General features: G+C 37.8%; 1 protein-coding gene across 1 annotated transcript; it reads right to left on the reverse strand.

The window, feature by feature from the left end:
* Positions 1-5,823: 5,823 nt before the first annotated feature.
* On the reverse strand, positions 5,824-11,000 carry LOC146698165 (uncharacterized). The gene is made up of 5 exons (XM_085473183.1): positions 10,771-11,000; positions 8,480-8,531; positions 7,434-7,589; positions 7,105-7,200; positions 5,824-6,935 (listed from the first exon to the last, which is right to left on the reverse strand). Exons 3-5 carry the CDS (start codon positions 7,545-7,547, stop codon positions 6,696-6,698), a joined length of 450 nt encoding a protein of 149 aa, XP_085329309.1. The 5' UTR covers positions 7,548-7,589; positions 8,480-8,531; positions 10,771-11,000; the 3' UTR covers positions 5,824-6,695.
* Positions 11,001-24,424: the final 13,424 nt, after the last annotated feature.

A 24,424-nucleotide genomic window follows, 5' to 3' on the forward strand; every position in this document is an offset into this window, starting at 1 on the left:
GCAACATACCTTTCAGTTCAGATACCACCTGTAGTAGCGCGGACTGCTCCTTGGCAACATGCTGCAGCATCTGTTCATGCCGCTCCAACCGTTCAGCTTGAAGCGCGAGCTCGCGCTGGACGGGGGTTGAGTCCGCTGAGTCCATAGCTGGCTGGATTGTTCTGTCACGGGTAATGGGGGAAATACAGACTCAGTCACAGAGCTCTGGATGCGAAGCAAACAGTGCGTTTATTTACAGTGCTCAAAACAGTCACAAAGCGAAGTACAAAAATCCAACGGTGATCATCTCCAAATTCCCAGTGGTGTGCAGGTGAGTCTCCCAAGTGATTATCTGAGTGTGTTTCTCCTCCGAGGGCTTAATCCAGCGGACTCCTTCTCTCCAACCTTCTGCTCCGTATCACTTCCTCCTATAAACAAGTGACGACAGCTACAGGTGAGAAGGGTAGCCGGCTAAGGCTATGTTAAAAGTAAGAAAACACTCTTTACTACCGAGCCTTCAGTACAATCCAGCGTCGACTGCCATCCAGACACATAGTTAAGTACCTCAGTCCACAACGAGGATGATCAGTGACAGCTGGATGGCAAATTAGGTGCAGGTGTGTCAGCCACTGGGTGGAGGAGGAGAGAGAGAGAAGCACACACATACACACACAGACAGGTCGCTCCGGGAAGGACCGTCCGACCATGACAGTTAGAGACAAATGCAATCACATGGCAGGATGCTGTAAACTGACCAAACTTCAGTCAGGAGAACAAATGAGATAATCCATCCACAATGCGAGGTTCGTCATTAATATACTGCAACAACATGGGAATAGAGCAGCTGTGACAGAATACAGCATTAATGAATCAATGGTACAGAAGTGGAGGAAGCAAGAAGAATGAGTTGAATAAAGTTTGATTTATTTGACTGCTTTGTTTCGCTTAATGTGCCTTATAATCCCAGGCACCTTATGATCTGAAAAATAAGTATTTGACTTTTTTATTTGGGACACTGTAGTTTAATGTTGCAAAGGACCTCTTTTTAACTTTAGTCGATATTATACAAGGTATAAGATTTTAGCTAATTTCAGATGACTTGAATGGCAGTAAGCTGAAAGGCTATTATGAACTGTTTGTCCAGTGATGCTAAAACATTGTTGCTTTCCCTGGGTTTAGTGTCCTTCTGAAGAGCACACATAAATATAATGTAGCCATGGGGATTTGGGCTAGAATTGAGCCAGCGTATGTGTATATGAGTGCGTGACTCTGTATGTGTTAGCTTAGTCTATGTGCATTTTTGACCCCGGGGAGCCTGGTTCAGACCAAATTACCTGTCAGGGGTTGACATCACCTACCCCCCAACCAATCATACACAGAGGACAACTGGGCTCTGCTCCAAGGCTTCAGAGATCTGTCACCTCAACTAGCTTTGCATTCTCTCCCCATCTTTCTTTCTTTCTTTCTTTCTTTCTTTCTTTCTTTCTTTCTTTCTTTCTTATACTCCTATCTCCAGCTCCTACACAAAATTAAAAATGAATATGGTATCCATATCCAATCTGGAATCAAATCACAGGCAGAATGTACCAAATCTGCATTTGGGATGCTACTTTTGAACTCCCTGATTATATTATTGCTTTGCCAAATTAGGTACAACTCATTATTTATGGCTAACTGTTATTTATTCTCTTCACATGTGAGTTGTTTTTGTAAGATTCTGATATTGACGTTTTCTGCATTTTCACTCCCAGGGTGCCGTTATAGCAACATTGTTTAACTACAGCTAATACAGTGCTTCTTTAGCAAGAGACAGTAAACGAAGGTCAGCAACTTAGAAATGAAATTTCAAACTGAAGCAGATAAGCAGATAATTTCTATACACAGTAAATACACGGTGCTCACCAGAGAGTGAGAGCATAATAGTCTGAACTAACCTGTCAGATTGGGCTGCAGTTGTCAAAATAGCAGTTGGAGGCATTGGAATGAAGGTCACTGATTTCGAAGTAGACTTCCTACAGGGATTGACCTGACTGACTACTGACTGCACAAAGAAAATGTGATGTGTATAATGTATTTTTAACACCATGGACCAAAGCTAGACATAACTAGTACTGATTATTATAGTGAAAAAAAAGTTTTGCTTAAATGTAACTATCAGGCAATGTTTAGATAATCGATTTTCTGTTTATAATAGCCAATATTTAGAAATGACTCTGTGTAATATATGCCCAAGACTCCAGAGCAAATATTTATTAGTAAAAAAAAAAAATCTAACAATTATTACACCAAGCAGTACTATCAGAAAGGGATTTGTGTCATCCCAAATGAATTCTTCAAACAGCTGCAACCACACAGAACTGTTGTCATAAATATTTACTCTTGTATGGCCCATCTCCTCAACTGACATTAATCAGTCAGTCTGGAATTACAGGGAGAGACAGAAACTAGGCTAAACTTGAAAAATAACTAGCTATATAACAATGTTTTAATCATTCTGCCACGTACCATGAAAGAACAGATCAATGTAAAAGTGGGATTACTAAGAGTGTAATTATTATTATTATTATTATTATTATTATTATTATTATTATTATTGTTGTTGTTGTTGTTGTTGTTATATTGATTGATTGATTGATTGATTGATTGATTGATCATACTTTATTCATACTTTATATCATTATATATTATTATTATTATTATTATTATATTACTGATTTTTTATTGTATTTATTCAACCATTTATTCATTAATGTGATACAAGTTAAATCGTAGGCAGAAACTTGCATAGCTTTCAAAAGAAGTGTTTCTGTTGGTGTCCCCACAACTGGAAAACAATTCAAGAATCCACCCTGGAAACCTGACCTGAGCTGTATCCCACATTTAAACGATATTAAAATAAAGCTGGAGCCTTCACAACATAAAACAGACTATATCTTTGCCCTTGATGCAAGAGCACAATAAAATATTTAATCTTATATCAGCTTGTTATTATTAAACAAGTTTTCGTTTAGTCATGTTTGTTTGAGTCAGAATGTCAATGAAATATGCAAGAGTTTGTAGACAAAAGAAGCTCCACTTCAATGAAAACAGCACCCCCAAAAAACCTTAATGAAGTCCAAAATGTATAAAACGAGTTCAAAAATTGTAAAAGGTTCAAACTTTGAACTTTTTTTTGTATCACTACTGATACTGTTTGATAAATCAACTCCTACATGTACACAGAAACATATCATCTGCTTTATTAAACTGCTTTTTCGTGTGTAATGAAACTCCTGTTCCATGCCGGGTGAGTGCCGAGTATGTTTGTGTATATGGGGTGGGAATGCACATTTGTGTCTGCGTGCGCCTGTTCGTCTGTGTCTATATGTCAGGTTGGGCCTTAGACTCCACCTCTCTGGGAATATCTCAGGCTCTCCGAGGTATTGAGGCCTATCTCCCCTCACCACACTCCCTGCCGGTGGCTGATACCCTCAGACGTTGGTGTGTTGGTGGTTCTTGGTGTCTGAGGCTGGGCGCTCATGTATGTACCGACTCACTCCTGGTGGCTGATTGGTGGGGCCTGGCGCCTGTGGCCTGGCTGGGCCTCTTCCGGGGGGTGGGGTGCCCTCAGGCCTCTGGGCCTGAGGCTCGGTCCTCTCTGGCACAGCTGGCTGCCGGCAGAGCCTGTGGGCACGTCACTGCAGCCCCCTCTGGTCTCTGCTCCGTGGCTGCTGGGTGACCTCTTGTTCGGGGCTCTCCTCAGCTCTTCCCAGGAGGGTGGCACGGTTGCCCCTTTGGTGGTCCTCCTTGGGTCCTCGTACACTGGGGCCTCTGGATGTCTGGGGCCTGGATCTCCTCCATAACTGCTTTATGCCCTGGGGGACGGGGCTATGGCTCCCCACACTCCCTAGCAGATTGTTACATGGAGAAACCATTTGAATACAAGCATGCTGATCCACACAGGTGTGCACACAGGTGTACACACGGTTGTTCACAGACACAAACTACACCTTTCTTGGCTGCTACCTCAAAGCACATTGTGCGCTGTCGATCATGCGTGCTGCACAATAACATTTAATATTTAGTATCTACTGTTATCTCCTGTTAGCTAGTTTATTGTGATGGTGTTGTATTTATGTTGCTCTTTTTTGTTTGTTTTCTCTTCTGTTTTTTTAATCTCCATACAGGTGATCCAGGTGTTTTGTTTGTTTTTCTTTTTTTTTCTTCCCCCCTTTCTCACCATCTCTTCTCCCCTCTATTTTTTTTCTCTCTCTCCCTCTCTTTCTTTCATTCTTTCTCCCTGTCCTATCCCCCAGTCATGTCTGTCCCGTCTGTAACAACCCAAAATCAAATCAAATAAATACATAATTATAATAAAGGTCAATCAAATGGACCAATATGGCAAGGCCATGATGATCCACTTGGGAAAGTATATCCGCTTGGCATCTTTCTTGGCCTTCAGACAACAATGCTGATGGCTAAAGATCCAAACGGGACAGGCAAAAAAAAAAAAAAAAAAAAAATCATTCTGCCACGTACCATGAAAGAACAGATCAATGTAAAAGTGGGATTATTATTATTATTATTATATTACTGATTTTTTATTGTATTTATTCAACCATTTATTCATTAATGTGATACAAGTTAAATCGTAGGCAGAAACTTGCATAGCTTTCAAAAGAAGTGTTTCTGTTGGTGTCCCCACAACTGGAAAACAATTCAAGAATCCACCCTGGAAACCTGACCTGAGCTGTATCCCACATTTAAACGATATTAAAATAAAGCTGGAGCCTTCATAACATAAAACAGACTATATCTTTGCCCTTGATGCAAGAGCACAATAACATATTTAATCTTATATCAGCTTGTTATTATTAAACAAGTTTCCATTTAGTCATGTTTGTTTGAGTCAGAATGTCAATGAAATATGCAATAGTTTGTAGACATAAGAAGCTCCACTTCAATGAAAACAGCATCCCCAAAAAACCTTAATGAAGTCCAAAATGTATAAAACGAGTTCAAAAATTGTAAAAGGTTCAAACTTTGAACTTTTCTTTGCATCACTACTGATACTGTTTGATAAATCAACTCCTACATGTACACAGAAACATATCATCTGCTTTATTAAACTGCTTTTTCGTGTGTAATGAAACTCCTGTTCCATGCTAAAGAGCTTCTTTCAGGACCTGCAAACTACAGCCAGTTTTGCAATACATCAAATTTTCTACTGTTTTACACTCTAGCCATGCACCACAGGCCCAACAACATGTAAATCTTTCCTTATGTAACTGATTTTTGACTGCTGACGAGGCCTAAAATAAGTTATCTCAGTGGAGCATTTAAGGCTATGATGACCTGATTGTCTACTGATCATCTGGGTGTTTTGACTCAAGATACAATAGATGACAAGGACAACCTAGCTGCTGAACATTTTTTCTGAACAGCAGCAAACTAATCATAGCTTTTTGCTCTTTAGAGCGCATTTCCACACTGAAAAAAATGTTTTGTTCAATTTACTCAATTTTTTTATGACAAGTGGTTGCACGAAATAAATTTGTTTGAATCCAGAAATATTTTTTAAGTACACTGAATTTAATTTAAGCGAGTAAAACCAACATATATTTTTAAGCTACTTTAACTTAACTGTTGTGGATACGTCTTAGTCAAATATTATTAGTAAGTCCAACTAAGGTCGTGTTAAATGTACCAGAATAATTTGTTTCCTTTACACTTATGTCCCAAACTTATATTCAAATCAATCAAATTGTTAATTTCTCTCTATTTCAATTAAGTTAAGTTTACTTAAAAAATATTGCTTACCCTGATTTGTAGTTTTTAAAAACGTCAATAATGAAAACTACAACATTCTTTCACATCATTTATTAATGCAAAATTTGTTGCAAACAGAATAAGAATCCACATCTCTAAGGGAAATTGCTGCAATTTGTATAATACAAATTACAAAACTTTTGCCTATGAACTAGTAGCTTTAAAAAGCTGTATTCAAACAAAACAGAAACAACAGACAAGAGAAATGTTAACCAATGTTTCTCTTCCTCTAAAAAAGAAAAAAAAAAAAACTCCTTACATAAAAGAATAAAACACTACCAGCAGTATAATGTATCACAATTAGAAACTGATGCATCCACAAACTAACCAGTTTCAGACTTGCTGTTCTGCGATCCATATTTAGAAATCGTATTTTAATAAGGTAATTAGACTTAAAATTAAACTTGTGTTTTCCTTACTGCTTATTGACCACTGTCTTTCCATTCTAGTCCTTCCTTGAAGATTCTGAATGTTTTACATATTTTCTGACCTAACATACTCGCTTCAAAACAATTAATAGTCTTTAAAGTGTTACCAGTGTGCTGCAGTGTGGTAATCATGAATGGTTTTTTTTGTTTTTTTTATCCGGTTGAGTTAACACTGATTATACGCAGGGCAGCAGCTATAACTGAATAATTACAAAGTTGCTCTTCAAGCTACTCAAATGTACCACACGTGAAACATTCATTATTGAAAGTTAAAATGTTCAATCGAAACATAACACAGAACAAATGATGGTTGTACAAGAGTTTCACTCCTATTCACAAGAGCACCAGTCATTGGTAATTTACATAACAGCATTCTCTTGATGTGTTATTTTAGAAATCTTCCTATCCAGTAGCAATTTTGTTCTTCAGCCCAAAGACTTTGGGGGAGAGCTTTTCACCATCGAATCCCATCAACACTTTCTAAATGAATTCATAATAGTCCTTCAATTCCTTGGGGAAGGCTAGGTTTAGTGCATAGATTACTCCAAGCATCAATGCACAAGCTTGCGCCAGAGATCCAATGTTGTCCATGACTATCTCCCCTTCAACAAATATTCCAATGTCATCATAATGTCCATTTTGTCCATCCTCCCTGTTGATGACATAAATGCCCATGGTGTGCTTCTTCAGGTCTCTCTGGATATCATCTCCTTCAATGTCCTAAACATTTAATAAAAAGGTAAAAGAAAAAACAATTAACTCTACAATTAAATTCCAATCTAGTCGTTTGTGTGTGTGTGTGTGTGTGTGTGTAATACACACACACACAGATATCTATCTAAAAAGTGTGTGTATAGATGACTTGCTTACAATGACTTAAATGACTTACAAAGAACTCCCGAATAAGGCTTCCGTCCTCTTCACCAAGGTAGAGGCAAAGTGCCCTGAGAACTGCTTCCCTTTTCACTTTAACATCACTTTCAGCCTGTTTAAAGAGAGTTGCTGATTAAACTAATTTGGAAAAAAGAACAATGTCTGAAATTCGCAATAAGTAAATTTTATCATATGTCAGTTCAAACATAGTAAATAAAATTTATATATGAAATTTCAAAATTTAGATTGCTTGGCTGGTCACCTAAAACGGCTTATTGGACTCACCAGTGACCTGCCACTTAAGACAAAAGAAATCCAAATAGAATTTGCAATATTCAGATTTACCTCTTGCATGATCTGCAAGTGGTGGGCAAGTTTCTGCCCAGAAACACCGCCCTTCTTCTGGAAAACTGTCATCAACTGAGGTGTAATTCTGCCTAACTGTGCCGCGAAGGTCATCTCCAGTTGAAGTGTTGTAATACACTGGAATTCAGCATTTACCTGTATCTCACACACACACACACACACACACACACACACACACACACACACACACACACACACACACACACACACACACACACACACACACACACACACAGAGAAAAAAAGAAGACTGGTGCTTAATCATTGGTATGATTATTTTGTTATTTCTTCATTAAATGCTACAATGCAATTGCCATCACTTCATAAAGCATGATTATCATATGGGTTAGTATACAGTGCATGAAGGATGTTACTACTGTTAATCAAAGAAGAAATGAATGGCATCAGTCCATTTAATGGGTTTAAAGGGTTTTAAAAAGCAGATATTTGTCTGTTTCAGGTGGTTGGCAACACATTTTCCTGTGCTCTTTGTCCACTGGTGGGAGTGTCTCACCTGTGAGGTCAGCGGGGCAGAACTCTGCCATCAGCAACAGAGAGCAGAGAAAATTTAGATGTGCAACTAAAAACATGCTTGCCATGTAAGCCCCAAACATCTCTGAAATTGCTCTGCAAACTTCAGAGTACTTATACTTCAGGAGTCCTGTGGGTACCGTAAAGACTCATGTATGCAAACAAACCACATTTTTTTTTTGCAATCTGATCCTTTTTCTCTTGGCTGTTTCCTTCAGGGATCACCACAGTGAATGATCCACCTCCATCTAACCCTATGCTCTGCATCCTCTTAACTCACAAGAACTAAATTCCTGTTTTTAATTTCACTTTCGCAAGTTTTTTTTTTCTTTTGTCCTGGATAAAAGAAATTTAATCATATATATTAATTGATATTAATTAATATCAATATTAATAATCACAAGAACCCTTAAGATGAGATAGATAAACTTGTCCCTGCAATACTGTGACAAATACTGTTGTGATAAATATGTAAGGAATTTGCATGTACTTACCAAAATAACACCATCTTCTTGAATAAACAGTAACACATAAGGGGAAGAAAATCTGCCAGAAAAGGAAGACAAATAAAAAAAAAAAAAACTTTAGAAAGACAAACAATTACCGTTTCCAAGCCATTAGTGCATTACTTCATGATACTCCCTTGTAACAAAACAAATCTTACTTGTGCCTCTGTGCAAACTACAGATGGCACGATACCACTTTTTTATGTCCGATACCGATATCATAAATTTGATTATCTGCCGATGCCGATATGAATCCGATATAGTGTATTTTATAATAAATAAAACTGTTTTTATAAATATTTTGCTGCATTTTGTATAAGTTCATACTCAGTTTTAAAAACAAAACATTAAAGCTATTCTGTTATACCTGTATGCAAAAAATACACTGCACCCAAAATATTTTATACTTCAGCAATACTGATCAACCTAAAAAACTTACACCATCCTCCTTATTCAGGTATTCTAAACAGTACATAGAAATATTAAACTAACTAATAGGACTGCCAACTCCCAGCAAAAATATTAGGAAACCACCCCGCACCCTTCGCCTGATAATGCTTAATTGACGTAATCTACTTTAATGCACAGAAATCAATTATTTTTCTATAATAATTTGATTCAACATTTTTCTTCAATACAGTTGCAGACAGCGCAGACAGCGTACCTTCCCAAAGGAAAAAGTGCTATATGTACTACTATTACTAGGGCATATATTAGACTTAATATTTACTACATACAATAATGGATCTCTATACATTTAACCAGATCACCACTTTGGTAGTAAGATTTAGAATAATTATTTATTAAAAGCTAGACATTTTAAATGAGAATAAGAAAGAAAATTATGTCTTTGTGTCTCCCTTTCCCTGTTAATGCCCTACCTGGCCCCCTGGCAAAACTTTGCTAGATCCGCCCCTGCACAGTTACCAGATGTCAGCTACATAGAAAAGGATCCTGGTGTTATTTTTCTCTCATAAACAGTTCATAACTTCCCTTCAACTCATTCATGTGACCTAAAATGTAAACCTGTTTCTTCATTACCTGTTCAGCTCTAATGATTCAGTAAAAACTTCTCCTGGTTTCACCTTCATGTTTCCTTCTCACCACATATCCAAACTATCATGACCAGCAGCTATTACGGCTGTGGCTCCAGAAAACATAAGCGGATACTAGAAGTAATATTTAAAAAATTCTAGCAACAGCTTATCAAGCTTAAACGTGCTGCTGTTGTTTATCTGCCGTTTTCCTCTTTCTAGCGCAAACTGGGTGACTAACAAATGAGAGAGACTAGCGACAGAAAAGCCGATCACCTGATAATCGATCAGTTTCATGATTGAAGTAGCAACAGGAGAGGGAGGGGGGAGAATGAGGGAAGAAGTTTTAGCTGTTCAGCATGAAGACACCGAATAACTCCAGCTTTGTGTCTTTTTTCATTCTAGCTGAAGTATAAAACAAATCGCTTCCTTTCCCCCTCAATACAAAACTCCGACAGCCAGTCCAGCTGTGGCTCCATACATCGGTTGTTAAGCTCAACATGGAAATACTATGCAAACATAAAGAGATGAACTTACACACTTGCTTTACTTCTCTGTGTTAGTTTTCTCTGAGATTAAATGCAGCGGTTTGGAAGCACGTAGCGAGGCTTTAAATGCTAAACCAGACCGCTGACAGGTCTTGCACTCAACAGCTCTATCAAGTGAAGCAACTTCTTTTCTGAGTTAATTTCAGTTCTGACAAACATCACTCTCAGTGCCTTTTGATCTCACATTTTTGGCAACCACTGAGTTATTCTCCTCCACAGTTTACAACCATTATTTTTTTCTGCACAAAAGACGTTGTGCAACACCAATCCTACTTATTTCCTACTGCACCCCTGACTGTGCAGGTGCGTTCAGAAGCCCCCTCCCCCGCCCGACTATTCCTTAATGCCAATGTTGTGGCGGGAGGGACGATTTCTCAACTTAAAACTGCAGGCGACTGTACAGTGAACTTTACAGCTAACTACAGAGAAATTGCCTCGTTCCATAATTTGTTAGTACAAAGTGTGCCACAAGAACTAAGCTAAAAACATATGACATTTTAACGCATCAATACAATTACTCTTTTAATAGAGCAGTAGCTAATAGAGCACATAGCTAGCTTAAGTCAAATTCATGACAAAGTTCAGAGGTGTACAACTACTTAGACTTCTTTCTCCATGTGCACACGTCTTAAAGAGTCAACATGCTTTGACTGAGGTAAAAAAATAAAACAAAAACGACCGTAAAAGGTTTACTTACCGAAGCTAGACCACCTTTATATGAAGTTGTGCGATTAACTTGAGCCCGCTTGCAGCACACAAAGAGTCCGCTTCTTCAGTCCGCGTGCAAAATGGTGGCCTGTCCTAACGCATGCGCAAAATGGCCCAGCAGGAGGCTATGAAAAACATACTTAAGCATTTTGAGCTACATTTAATTAACTAAAATTAATTGGATTAAAACGCAGGGAATGTATTCTGGAGTTACTCGAATTATATATGTAGACAGGAATTACTCATTTGAATTGAAAAGATATACCAAAATATAATATGCTATATTTAAAAGGAGACAATATCACTTTTTTCAGTGCAATAAGTCAACAGGAGGTAAGTGCAAAACTATTTAGTTTTTGTATGTTTTTGATTTTTTGCAGTCTTAAAGAGCCTGTGTTATTTTTATTATCATGTAGTTTTATTATTTATTTTATTAATTGTATTTTTTGTCAACATGTAAGTCCTGGAAAAGAACTCAAAAGGGAAAAGGAAAATGCTCATCCACCAAAGGATTCATTACATTGTCAACTCAAACCCAATTTGCAAGGAAGTACAGCAGGTTTTAAAGTTATTTAGTGATGCTGTCAGGCAATTTATTCCGACTTTGTCCGATATACATGAAGATTTCTCTGTCTTGAGCTCCATAGGATTTGTTGTAAAGAACATATGTGGGAAGATATGGGAAGATCCACCCTTTCAAGCAGAGTAGAATGTAAGCACTGTCTAAGATTGACTAGCTGTCACCAGACATTGATTTCCTCTCGCCTACTTACTTGCTTCATAGAAATAAACTAAGGGTAAATCCCATGGTACCACATACTTCCTGCATGGTCAGATTGATGCACTTATGCAGTATATTTTTCTTTTTTCATCTTGAGATGTAAAAACCATGTTTCACTAAGTAACTTTGGAACATACGCCCAATGTGTGTGTGTGTGTGTGTGTTTAGGAGGGTTCTCACTAGTATAAACAAACAGCTGCACGGCAGGTAATAAGAGAACAGTTAAAAGTTTAATATTAAAATGTCGTCAAGACAAGGTACACGCTTCTGAATTAAGGTGTTGTGGTATTTATGGGCTGATTGGTGATCATTATTGTTATGATTGCAGCAGTTAATCGGCTCTCTAAAAGAATAATGAGATGATGCTTGTTAGCAAACCAAACACCTGCAAGGGCAGACGTTGTGCATGTGTGTGTAGGTGTGATGTGTGTATGATTGGATATGGTCCAAATGGAGTACTAATAGCTGCACTTGTTGCCACCTTAATAAGAGAACCTGGCATACACAACTCTCCATTCATCACTCTCAACACAGAGTTGAAAAACATTTCTGTGTTGTAGTCACTGCTTCTCCAGTGTGTTTTCTGGCTTTATTTTTTCTGTAATTTGCAGTTTGTCCCTTTTGCAATACTCACTGTACCCACCCCCCCCCCCCCCCACACACACACACACACACGCACACACAAGACCGTTCAGCTATCTTAGTGAGGACCTTCTTTGACATAATTGTCTCTCTAGCCCCTTACCCTAACCCTAACCATTGAAAATGACTCCCTAAATAACCCTTACCCTAAACCTAACCATAACCCAATTGTAACCCTGACACTAAAACCACATTTTGAGCCTCAAAAAGGCCTTCAAATTTGCGAGGACCGGTTGGTTCTCACAAGTATAGTACAATGCAGATATCGGTCCTCACAAAGATAGCTAAACAGGAACACATACACACACACATCACCTTTTTTTCTTCATTCTTCATTAAGTCCAAGAGTCTAGTAAACAAAACTACATGATTAGACAAACAGGCAAACAAACAAAGGCCCTATCAAATTCTGAGTTTCTTTTACAACCCTGCAAATAATTAATTTAAGAGTTGTAAAATGAAAATCATATCTAGCCAGTCTTTCCAGTTTTCTATCAAGTCAGACTTTTAAATAAATGTTGTTAAAGATTAATTAAATTGGCACTATTGTTGTGCCCTTGTGCATTAACATATATAAGACTGAGGAAATATGAGTAGTACCTTTAGGCTTATGTTAACACAAACTTTGAAAGTGCGTAGAATGACAAAGTGTAATGTAGGAAGAGGAAGACAGAAACAGTAGATAAAGAGGAGAAGTGCAACAGAGTTTTCACTGTTGTTACAACTCAGCAGGGGAGCAATATTTTTTCCTGCTAGTGTGAATCCAGATAACGAATAACTATTACATAAAGTAGTCTGGGTTTTTGTATGTGTGTGTGTGTGTTTTCAGAATATGTGCATGTGCAATAAGGGTGATTTGTGGGTTTTGGTGAAGACATATTCATGCATTTAGAATCACAATGTCACATCAAATAGAAATCTATCATTCTCAGGATTTTAGCTGCAGATCCTCTGTCTTTGGACACATTACATTGTGTCCAATATATCCTGATACACATAGGCCATTCTAGTTATTCTCAACTTATAGACAAAACCTATAACAAATCCAAGCTTTGTTAGAAAAAAAAATCTAAGAAACATAATCAGGTATTAAATATGGAATCAGTGTGAGAAGGCTGCACAGTCAAATTGTTTTTGTGCAGGGAAAAAAAAAACGAAACAAAAAATAAAATCTTTTCTTTAATTTGGCGCTTTGCTAGTTCTGCAATAAACACCCAGTTTTTGTCTTACCTTACAAAAAATTTATAAAGATTTCTAGGAAGTATGGAATATATGAACAAGCCTGTCTTTAAAATATTAAAAGCTGTTTGTATGACAAACTTTGCAGAAATAGCAAAATGCCAAAGTTTAAAGAAAAGATTTTGTTTTGTTTTGTTTCATTCAGTGGTGGCATCTTTAGGTCCTTGGCACTTGGTGCCTGACACCTCACTTTCCCTGATAGTGTTACGTCTGGTTCAGTTTGGGTAAGAAGGAAAAACAGCAGAGTCCGTGTAGGTGTCAAAAAATAGTGACCTTTATTACACACTTTGCGCAGTCAGTGTGGGAAGACAAGTTGCAATACAATCCTTCGTCAACTGAACCATCCCGACTCCTTATATTGCCATTATGACATCACAGTTGGATCTTTACTGGAAATGATAACAGTCTCCCCATAGTCCAAAGTTCCCCTTATACAAACATCAGATGATACTTTAGAGAACACAAGTGTGTGACATATCATGTTGTGCAGTTCTGTGAGCCTGTGTGTCCAACTAGAGAATGTCCTGACATGACCTCCCTGTGTAAATAAGTGTGTGTGCGAACGTGCGTGTTTACATAACTCTGTATGTGCATGTTCTGATGTAGGCCTGCAAATGAATTAGAACAAGGTCTCTCCTCTTTGGACGGTGAATACAATGCTATGGATACCATTTGAGACTTGATTACAATGATGATAATATGCATCCATTACTCTTTACTCAGATTACCATAGATATAAAGCAAAGATTATACTGTCATCAGATTCCACAATGGTAAATGATTAATCAATGATAACTAATTATGTGAATACAAAATAAAATATCTCCTGCTCACAATAGTTTGGACTTTCACATCACACTTCGCCCTAGCTAATCCTGTCTGCCTGCCTGTGTCTCATACTTGTATTGACAGAAGTAGCTCTAGGCTTTTACAAACAATAATGTTGGCAATGAAAGCACTTCCACTGTAGTTTCTTGTGAAATAGTGCAGGTTTTGCTATCCAACTAATTATCCAGTTTTAGGTGGTTTCCCTCATTCACTAAAAGACAAACCATTTCAATATAATCAGGTTACATTATCTGTAAGATGCTGGGTAGCTTTAAATCATCTGAATATCTTTTTAAGATATACACTAAGATGAACTATAATGCCCTGCCATTTGATTGGACTATTGCTGGCACATAGTTTCCTAAGGAAAGCCCCATGTCCACATTGCTTCCTAGTAAACATCAAACTAGATTAGGGGCAATGCAGAGGGACAGTGGAGGATGAATGGTTGGTTAGATATGCATCATGGGTTGAGGGAGGCAGACCCCTGCTGGTTGGCCTTGGCTGCCGTAACCTTTAATTACAGCTACACTGACAGGATTCCAGATGTCTCAACTAAAGATACACAATCTCATACTGGATTTTTCTTGCACTAAACTGATTTAAGGATGCTTTGGTTATATGGCATTTGCAATTTAATTGGCCATGTATTAAATGCTTTCTTTTAATACCTGATATTCATCTAGCTATTAGAAGATCTTATTTAAAGATTCAAAGTCAATACAAACTGAACCCATTTACTCGGTGTGATAAATTAAGACAAAACATGTTCTTGTAGTGATTTTAAAAGTTAGGTTGTACTGTGGGTTTTTTTGTCATCGTCCTGGGTCGTGTGACCCAGTGTTTTGAGTTTCCTTGTATTTTTATATAGTTTATTTTTAAGTTCATCTTGTCATGTTAAGCTCCTCCCATATGGAAAAGAAAAAGAAAAAAAATTGCATAAGATGTGGCCTACTTCATATAGTGAATCATATAAGGCTTATATGATTTACTCATGAAAGTGGCCACTTTCTCATTACTTTCATATATTGTTTTAGTAAGTATCCAAAACATACAACTTTCATTTATATAGATATAAGGGATCTTATATCCGTTTTCACTCTTGTATGCTTTTCATACAAGTTTCACACAAGACAGATACAAACCTTATAAGATTTATACATATCTTTTCCATATGGGCTAGGCTGCAGTTGTAGTTTTTTGTTTATTAGATCCCTTTGTGTTATCACCCCCTGTGTTTAAGTCTCTCTTGTTGGTTCGTGTGTCTAAACCTGTCATGTTTCATGTTTGCGCGTTTCATTTTGTCAAGCTTGTGTCATGTCGGCGTCTCGTTATGTTTTCTGTTTTGTTTTGAAAGTCATGATGTTCATTTGGGTCAGCTGTTTCCTCATGTGCTTCCACTTCCCCTGATCACCTCCTGTGTGTATTTAGTCTGCCATGTTCATAGTGTGTTCATAGTATTCATAGCAAAGTGTTCTTAGTCCTTGTCTTCCTAGTTATCACAGTTGAGTCACAGTTTTCTTAGTGTTCAGTTTTTCCAGTTTTCCCAGTTTAGGTTCTAGTTTAATTTCGCCACTGTCCTTGCTGCTTTGTTTTTGTCTCCGTCTATTAGCCATAATAACAGCTCACCATTTGTTTCAAGTTCAATACCGTCTCCTCGCCTGTGTCTGTTCCTGGGTCCTCATCAGTTACCGAACATGGTTGCAAACTGTGACAGTTTTTGAATCCCATAATTTTCTTGTTGTACATATAAAACATTTCTCTAACCTTCTCTAATGAAGTTAGAAAAGGTTAGCTAGCTTTTTCTTAATTTGATTGTTTTCAAATTTGCACATTTTTTTGGACAAGGTAATGTGTTTAGCAACAATATCTAAGATGCATAAGTTTTAAGCTAAAATTAATCGTAACATATACGTTTTTGATCTTTTGCCCTGTGGAATTTTTCCCCCTCTGCAGGATTAATACAAAAACCTGGAACCTCTAAAAGCCCCTAATTTATATAAACATTTATGTTGCTTTTACATCAGCGGAATGTTCTAAGAAAAAGCTCAGAGTAATTGATGTTATTACCATGCATCTCCTGTCATTGCCTCACTAAATGCACAGGGACAGAGACTCACCTAAATGGCAGAGAGGAGCAGTGACCTCAGGAATGGTGGAAGTAAACACTGGAGCGTACTTTGCTAACGGTATGCATTTGAGTCAAATACAAATGTGAATAGGCACAGAGAAGGAATGCAGTAAAGAAGTGGGGAAAAAGGAACTAAGAGAAAGGCACAGGGGAGAAATAGAGAGGAAATGCTAATGAGATAAAAGAGAGCAATCATTTCTTCAAGTGATTGCATAGATGAGGGATAATTTATTATAAATGTGGGCTTAACTTCCTTTGACTTGGATGCATTAGCTTTGCCCCACAAGTGTTTCTCAATAGATCGCTAGAATTGCAATTTAGTCCCCCAGTATTATGCAAATGGAACTGCTGGCCAGCTCCTAATTCATAGATTGCACTCAATGGCCCCTCACCAAACCATTGTCCCATAATTAATGACTCATTCTCAGTTTTTCCCTCTATGGTTCTTGCTATTTACAGCTTAAACCTCAGAAAAAACCTAAGTAGAAAAAGAGTAAAGACAAAAACAAAATGGATTTACAGGAATCAAACTATCAAAATGAATAACCACTTTTAAATGTATAAATGGCACATAAAATGTATTAAATGATAAATGATAATGGACATAACATAAAATGTACTGATTGCTATAGAAATTAATAGTGTTAAAATGTCACTTATTTAAATGCAATGAACATCCCTGTTTATTAAACAAAACAGTAATTTAGCACAAATTAAGTTTAATAAGTAAGCTAAGCAAAAGTAATTACACCATCTGTGGTTTATATGGTTAGAATGCTCAAGGGACAGTGAAGATTGTTATTTGACATGTAGTCATTATGGTGGTATTGCTTTCTATTTGTAATGGTATCTTAAATTACAAAAATCACACACACATAAAAATTTTTTGGCATATTTTTAAAGCATGTATAAGGGTGACATACCGATATCCATTTTATAATAATACATGTAAAAGGGGATAAGGATGTCAGTCTTACCACAGGTTTTTACAGTTACCTTATTCCTAAAATGCCACCTTTCTACCTAAATACTTTACATTCATCAAGCCTGTGACAAAATTCAGGGATGTCTCCCATTCTTTGCGGATTGTCATGTTATATATATCTCATATACAGGTACTATATTGTTGAAGTAACAAATGGTCCAAGCAGTAATCAATTCTTCCCCTCTATGATAAGAAAATACCATATTGGACACATAGGCATACAAAAATAAAGGCTGTGTCTTTATTTACGCACACTTGACAGGAATGCAGATGGAAAGCCACGTCTAAAAGCACATCCACCCATCCACATATCTGCCAATTCATTTTTCAGTCCACCAATCTGCCCATCCATATATCTATTCCAGTCTTTCTCGAAGTGTGGTACGTGTACCACTAGTGGCACGCGGGAAAGCTCCAATTTTTTTAAATACCAGAAAAAACCAGAAAACGTGTCCCCAAGTGTGAGTCCTTTAAAAAGAGTAGCCTTTCCTTATCGCCAGCGGTCGCTGCCACTACGAAGTGCTAGTGGGCTTGTTTCCCTGCAAAGGCGGCACAGCGCTGTCACGCTGATGGTAAAAACACGGCCCTTTTCCGTCGTGCCACCATCCCAGCCACCATTGATGAGTTGGAGGCCCCAGGGAGGATTGGTAGGGGTGCGGGAGGCGGTGAATAGGGAACTATCCCCTGGATGGCGAAGCTCCTGGTAGCCAGGAGAATGCAATCCGCTTCTTCTGCAAGTGAGTGGTAATCCTTCGCGGCCAGCAGTGGGGAGTTGGCGACGCCAGCTCGTACCAGCAACTGTTGGAAGAAGACGTGAGTGAAGAGGAATCTGCCGTCATCCGTTCCTAGCAAGGACAGCATGCTCTCCATGAGCTCGAGTGCAGTACCATCACCCAGGCCCGAGAGGGAGAGGAATTTCTTGGCCATTCTGTTTCAGAGAGGGAGTAGCGCGACAGCAGCAGCACCTTGAGAGCGGTGTATTTCCCTTGGGTGGGAGGGTCCTGGAGGAGGGTCATCACATGCCGGGTGGAAAGTGTATCCAGCAAGGCCACCACATGATGGTATTTCGTGTTGTCAGCTGAAACGCCACGAAGGGCAAACTGAGTTTCGACGTGCACGAACCATGAAGGAGGGTCATGAAGCCAAAAATCCTACAGCTTAACCGCCACAGCAAAAATTTAAACGTACAGCTCTGCTATCACTTCCAACATAAATGAAGACAGAAAACTAAACAGCAGTGACATTTGTAGGGTTACTGAAGTTGGGCGAGCTGATCTGTAATGATGTGCTGTGTGGTGGCTAGCTACACAGCTATGGTTAGCATAATATAAACACTGAAGCTGGAAGATGAACAAATGTAACTGCATGGCAAGATGCTGTTAACGGACCAAACTTCAGTCAGGAGAACAACTGCAGTCATTAATATACTGCTTCATGGCTGTAGTTACATTGTAAGGTTTTAAAAACTGAGCTTTAAAATGTATAGTGATGATAAAAACCGAGAGAAGCCAACAGGGATCACTGACTTTTTTAGGGGCTTGTTCTGAGTAAATACAACAAAATATAAAGCATTAAAACATGTTAAAAATACAACAGGAGTAGTTTGGACCCAGAAGCAGGTTTCATCAGGTCATCACTTAAAGATTGGATATCCCAACTGTTGTGAATGTTTTAATGCAGTACAGTTGTTATTATTATCACATCTTGTTTATGACAGGTAAGATAAATAACATTCATATAAGAAATAAAATTGTCTCGTGTAAACTGTATGTGGTGTTAAATAGGCCTATACTGCTGTACTTTAATGTCGGTCATAAGGGTGGCACTTCAAGAGCCATATATTTTATGAGGTGGTACTCATTGAGAAAAGTTTGAGGATTGAACAGATCAGTGGTTCTCAATCAAAGTTACTTTTGAATTAGGGTCAAAGACCAGAGATCCAACCTAGTCAGTCCTGATCATGTAAAAGGTCCCTGAAACGAAAGTATCTTTTACACCCAACAATACTTGCAATACACTGAATCTACTTCAAAACAAGGTAGAAAAACTGAGATGTCAAATTGACTGTACCTTAAAAACACACCAGCAAACAGAAAAATGCTGCAAGAAGAGCATTTTTAAGTTTAGTCCAGTTTGGGTTGTCTGGTTTGTTATTAGGTCCCTTTTCATGCCCTGGTCTTCTCTCTGTGTCCTTTTTGTCTGGTTCTTGCCACTGTGTGTCCTCCCCAGCATCACCTCCTATGGGTGCCTTCCTGTGAAGAGCACACACAGGAACACTTGTCTTCATGTTGCCTAGTTGTCTGTTTCTCCATTTAATTCTCTGTGTGCTCTCTCATCCCGCTGTTTATGTTCTTTGGCTGTTTTAGTTTTCTTATCTATTCTGTAGGTTTCTGTTGTCTTGCATTTTGTATACTTCGTGTTTTACCTTGACAGTCACTTGTTCGGTTCGCTGTGCTTCCCCTGTCTCTTCAGTTGATTGTGTTCAGCCGTGTACCCCAGGTGTTTCCTCTCTGCCCTGAATCCATCTGGTTTGGTGTTGTTCCTCATTCTTGGCTGTGTATTCTGTTTGTGAGTTTACTTCCTAGTTTTTCCCAGTTGTATTCATTCCTTCCAGTTAAGTTCTGCCTGCCCGAGTCTGCATTTTGGGTCCAATCTCTTTCCCTCTTTACGACAAAGTTAACAGTTTTGAATAGATAGATTTGAATAGTGGGGATAGGTTAATTGGATAATCCAAATTTCCACTAGGTCTGAATGTGCGAGTGAACGTGAGTGCGAATGGTTGTCTGTCCCTGTGTGTTGGCCCTGCGACAGACTGGCGACCTGTCCAGGGTGTACCCTGCCTCTCGCCCTATGACAGCTGGGATAGGCTCCAGCGCCCCCCGCGACCCTGAAAAGGATAAGCGGAAGCGAATGGATGGATGGAGGGAGATTTGAATAGATTAGTCAGAGATTTAGTCTGAGATTTCAGATTACACAATAGATATAAAATCAGTTTGTGTCTAGAGTAACACATTTTTCGATCTTCATAACTGAGATAACAAGTGACAGAACAACACCATACCCCCAAGTTTTATACCTAGTTGCTCATTTTCTGAAGCACTAATTCCTGAAGTCAATTCAACATTTTGGTTAAACCCTTGAAAGTCAGCAGTTTGATCACATCTCAATTGTTTGAACACCACTTTACTGTGGTGATGTTCATAGGCAAAATTAGAAAAACTTTGTTGTTCTTCAAATAACTATGTTACTGTCTATATATTTGTGTATATTTGTTTAGGGTAACCAGCAATCTTTCCATGAATAAGGTTGTGAAAGGAGCCTTTAGAAAAATGCAAGTAAGTTTTTTGGGTCTGCTAGTTTTCTTCTCCAGAAAATCTAGAGAAGGTGGTCAAGAATTCAGAAACGGGTCAAATCAGCTTTAAATCTCTTTGCAACACAGGGTAACACCTGGTGGGGAGTCTTTGATCCAATTGTGTAAAAGGCACTTCTGAGCAATTAAAATAAACTTCTGAAGATGTTTGTAGTCTCATGCAGGGATATACAATTCCCTTGAGAGAATGCCCAAGAGGAAATCAGCAAGTTCTTTTTCTTACATTTCGTCCTAAATATTCCCCCAATTTCCTTTGAATTAACTACTTTAAAAATAGATTGCACCCCAAAAAGTAGTGGAAATATTTTCCACTATCAGTGTGGCATTTAGGAGCGAGGAAATGTTACCATTTGTGCATAGTAAGATGGGATAATATATTTGAACATTTTATATAGATAATCGCACGCATCACAATCGCAAATACATATGCACAAGAATTAACCTATCAACAGTCAGTGTCAGAGGGCTGCAATATAGATGAGCATATCTGATCAAACTAGGAAAGGTTATGCAAATAGGATCACTGTAATTAAACCAAATTCATGCATAAAACATTGAGCTACCTTACTCTCTCTCTGTCTCTGTGTGTGTGTGTGTGTGTTTGCAGAAAGTCTGCCTCCCTGCTGCTTCATATCCTTGGGACAAAAAAATGGGTGGGGCCATTATTCCTGACACTGCATATAATATTGAGATGTTAGATAAAGCATTGTATGCTTTATCTAACATCTAAAAAAAAAAACCCCTCAAAACACACAGGATGTGTACACATACTTGTTTAAATACTATCTAAAGTGAAAAGAGTTTCTATTTTTTTTCTCTTCTAAACCAACATTGACGATAAAAGCAGAGCTCAAGCACTTTCATGTAGATAAGTGACTCAGCAGCATGATTATTCTTCTGAAACATAAAAAAGGCTTGGAAGCAAAAGTAAATGCAAATATATTTAGACAGATAGATAGATAATTAAATAGATAATCTTAGACTACAGATCATCAAATTTCATACAAAAAATAAAACAGATTATTATTGTATGGCTGGGGCACTTGCTTACAGACTTCACTATTCTCTGGCTGTCTATGTGACTCACTGTAATTATGCTTATCCTCTGTTGGGGTGACGCCCACCCACAAAACTCCATTTGGCCCTGAAATCTTTCTGGATCCTGATTCAGTTGTCATGGAAACAAGGAGAACGCCAGGCACGTGGTTGTGCCTTTAAATCCAATTAATATGCAGTCTGACTCATCTGTTTTTCTTAGAATGGGGTGTATGTCTTGGGTGACAGGGTGAATGGGGTCTGGTAGTTGGTGTAAAAAGAAAAGTTGGACAGGGGAGATTAATTATTCTTTATTCTGATTTTGGGGTGTGAAAGTAAGAATGTGTGCTTAAATGGTGTAAGGACAACTGGAGGATCAATTCATGTTATTGTGAGTGATGGGTAAAGATATGAGAATGAAGGGACACAAGATAATTCACAGAGCTCTCACAATTTTCTATGATATATGTCTATCAACTAGCACTACACATTATCCTTTCTTATTAGACACAATGTAAGGGTCCTTCAGGTGCAAGAGAGGCCTTGATCTTACAAGGGGGGCCCTGACACCACGAGCGCGCAAAGATGAGGAAAGAGAAAGAAAAGTAGAAGAATAAAAAAATGAACATAAGGAGGAGTGAGAATATGTGAAAAGGAGAAGTGATGCAAAAGAAATAGGAGTGGAGCCAGGTGACAGCCTTGTAGAAGCAGCCAGCTGGAGAGAGCCAAACACTGAAACCAATTAATTCCCTCCACATGTTTTGAGACAAAAGTCTGCACTTGACCCTGCTCAGAGCTGAGGAAAAAGCAGGAAGGGTGTAGACACCAAGGGGGGTGCAGGTTGTGGCGACAAACAGTGCACTATAGAAGTACGAGGATTAAGGAGCTAGAAGAGAGCAATTGAGAAGGGAGCTAGAAAAGAGTGACACAGACAGTGTATGTAAGGGGAGTGAGACAAGATGAGTGTAGGAAAATATACAGCATGTAGAAAGATTCATACAAAAAGGAATAGGGATTATGAGACAGCTTAATTCATATATATATATATATATATATATATATATTTTTTTTTTTTTTTTTTTTGTTCATTTGTTTTTTGTTTTGGAATATACTGATCCTTGGTTTGCATTTAGTGCACTTTTATGTTCATTTGTAAGTCTGTACAGCAATATGGTTTAAAGTAATTGTTTGTGCACGTCAACCTCGGAACTTAGACATATTATCTCTTGGCTGCTAGACTGCAATTTACAATGGTGCTTTCATAAAGACACACCTTAACATCTTTATGAAAGCACAGACAGAGTCTTCACATTTTTTTAGAAGAGAGTAAATATAATAAGCTCAGCGATCATTTAGGAATGTACTGGACCATGACAAAAAGTCAACTGTAGTTTGCACAACACTATTTAGAAAAAGGGTGTACAAAGCCTTGGGTATGATCATGTTTTTTAATGATTACAAGATAAAACTTAAGACAAAACTGTTTTTAAACAGTGTGCATTTTACAGGATCTTGGTAGCTAATAAGCAAAAGTTGATATGACTTACTATAAATGTGTTGAATTTAAAAAAGTTAACAAATTTGTTTCATTTTCATTTTTGCATCTTTTTTTTTACCTTTAGGGTGAAACTGCTGCTCCAGTGTATAAAGTGACATTAGAAAAGGAAGGTATTTTTTCTGTTAATTATTGGTAAATAATGCACACCAGAAATCTACTCGAATTACACAGAAATATGCGATGCTTATTGGATTAACAAAGAATCTACTTAGCTGGACTTTTAATGTTTTAAGCAGTTAATTACATATTACACAGACTTTGCAAAACAATTAATGAAAGAGTTATATCTATATTACAAATAATGCCTGAACAGGCTCAGGCGGAAGCGATGTCTATTTATATGCCTGGCCTATATTCTTATTATTAAAGCTACCCTACCTTCCAAGTAGAAAAAAGAAATAACATCAACAAACAGTTAAAAAAGAATATTCTCACATGTAACATTCAAAAATATATTTGTTGAGCATTCTATTGAAGACCACAAATAAATATTTAACGCAAAGTAAACACTATATTTACTTAAAATAGGGATACTGAGAAAACTTGTGCACATATTTTTGTACTATGCAATACTGATTCATTATATATTGCCTTATTTTATGACAATATATAATGTGGTTTTATACTGTAATAAGATATTGCGTTGTGTTAGCATCTTAAATAGCTTTAAAAAAATGAAAATATATTTTTCAATGCTATTTATGTCATTTTTTGCATGACAACAAATGTCCCGGTGGATAAGAAGAAATAATTAGAGCATATGGATATGTCCACAAACAATTGCAAACCAAGCCAAAATGTTGGTGAAACCATAAAAAGTGTTATGTATATGACTCTGTCCCTTAAAGTAAACATTGTGGCTGCAGTGGTAAAGCCTATGGCGACTACTTGGATGCACAGTAAGAGTGTAGGGCACACCCACTGATGTCTGCTCTTCAACACAAATGACAAAGAGATTTGTGCATTCTACTGAAACTATGCCGTCCCTTTGTTACTTATCACATGTCAGTCATTGGTGACACAGTCTTTTAATCCCACTTAACCTTATCTAAATGTGGGTGGTACTTCTACAGA

This window comes from Copadichromis virginalis, linkage group LG11 (genome assembly GCF_057382275.1).
Source record: "Copadichromis virginalis isolate Kocher_CV1m ecotype Utaka linkage group LG11, C_Virginalis_male_GT1.1, whole genome shotgun sequence".
NCBI classification, from domain to species: domain Eukaryota; kingdom Metazoa; phylum Chordata; class Actinopteri; order Cichliformes; family Cichlidae; genus Copadichromis; species Copadichromis virginalis.

Coding starts and splice junctions, on each gene's coding strand:
- LOC146698165 (XM_085473183.1), bottom strand. CDS start 7,547: ATGACCTTCGCGGCACAGTTAGGCAGAATTACACCTCAGTTGATGACA. Junction 7,201..7,433: donor ACTTGCAGATCATGCAAGAG/GTAAATCTGAAT, acceptor CTCTTTAAACAG/GCTGAAAGTGATGTTAAAGT. Junction 6,936..7,104: donor GCCTTATTCGGGAGTTCTTT/GTAAGTCATTTA, acceptor TTAAATGTTTAG/GACATTGAAGGAGATGATAT.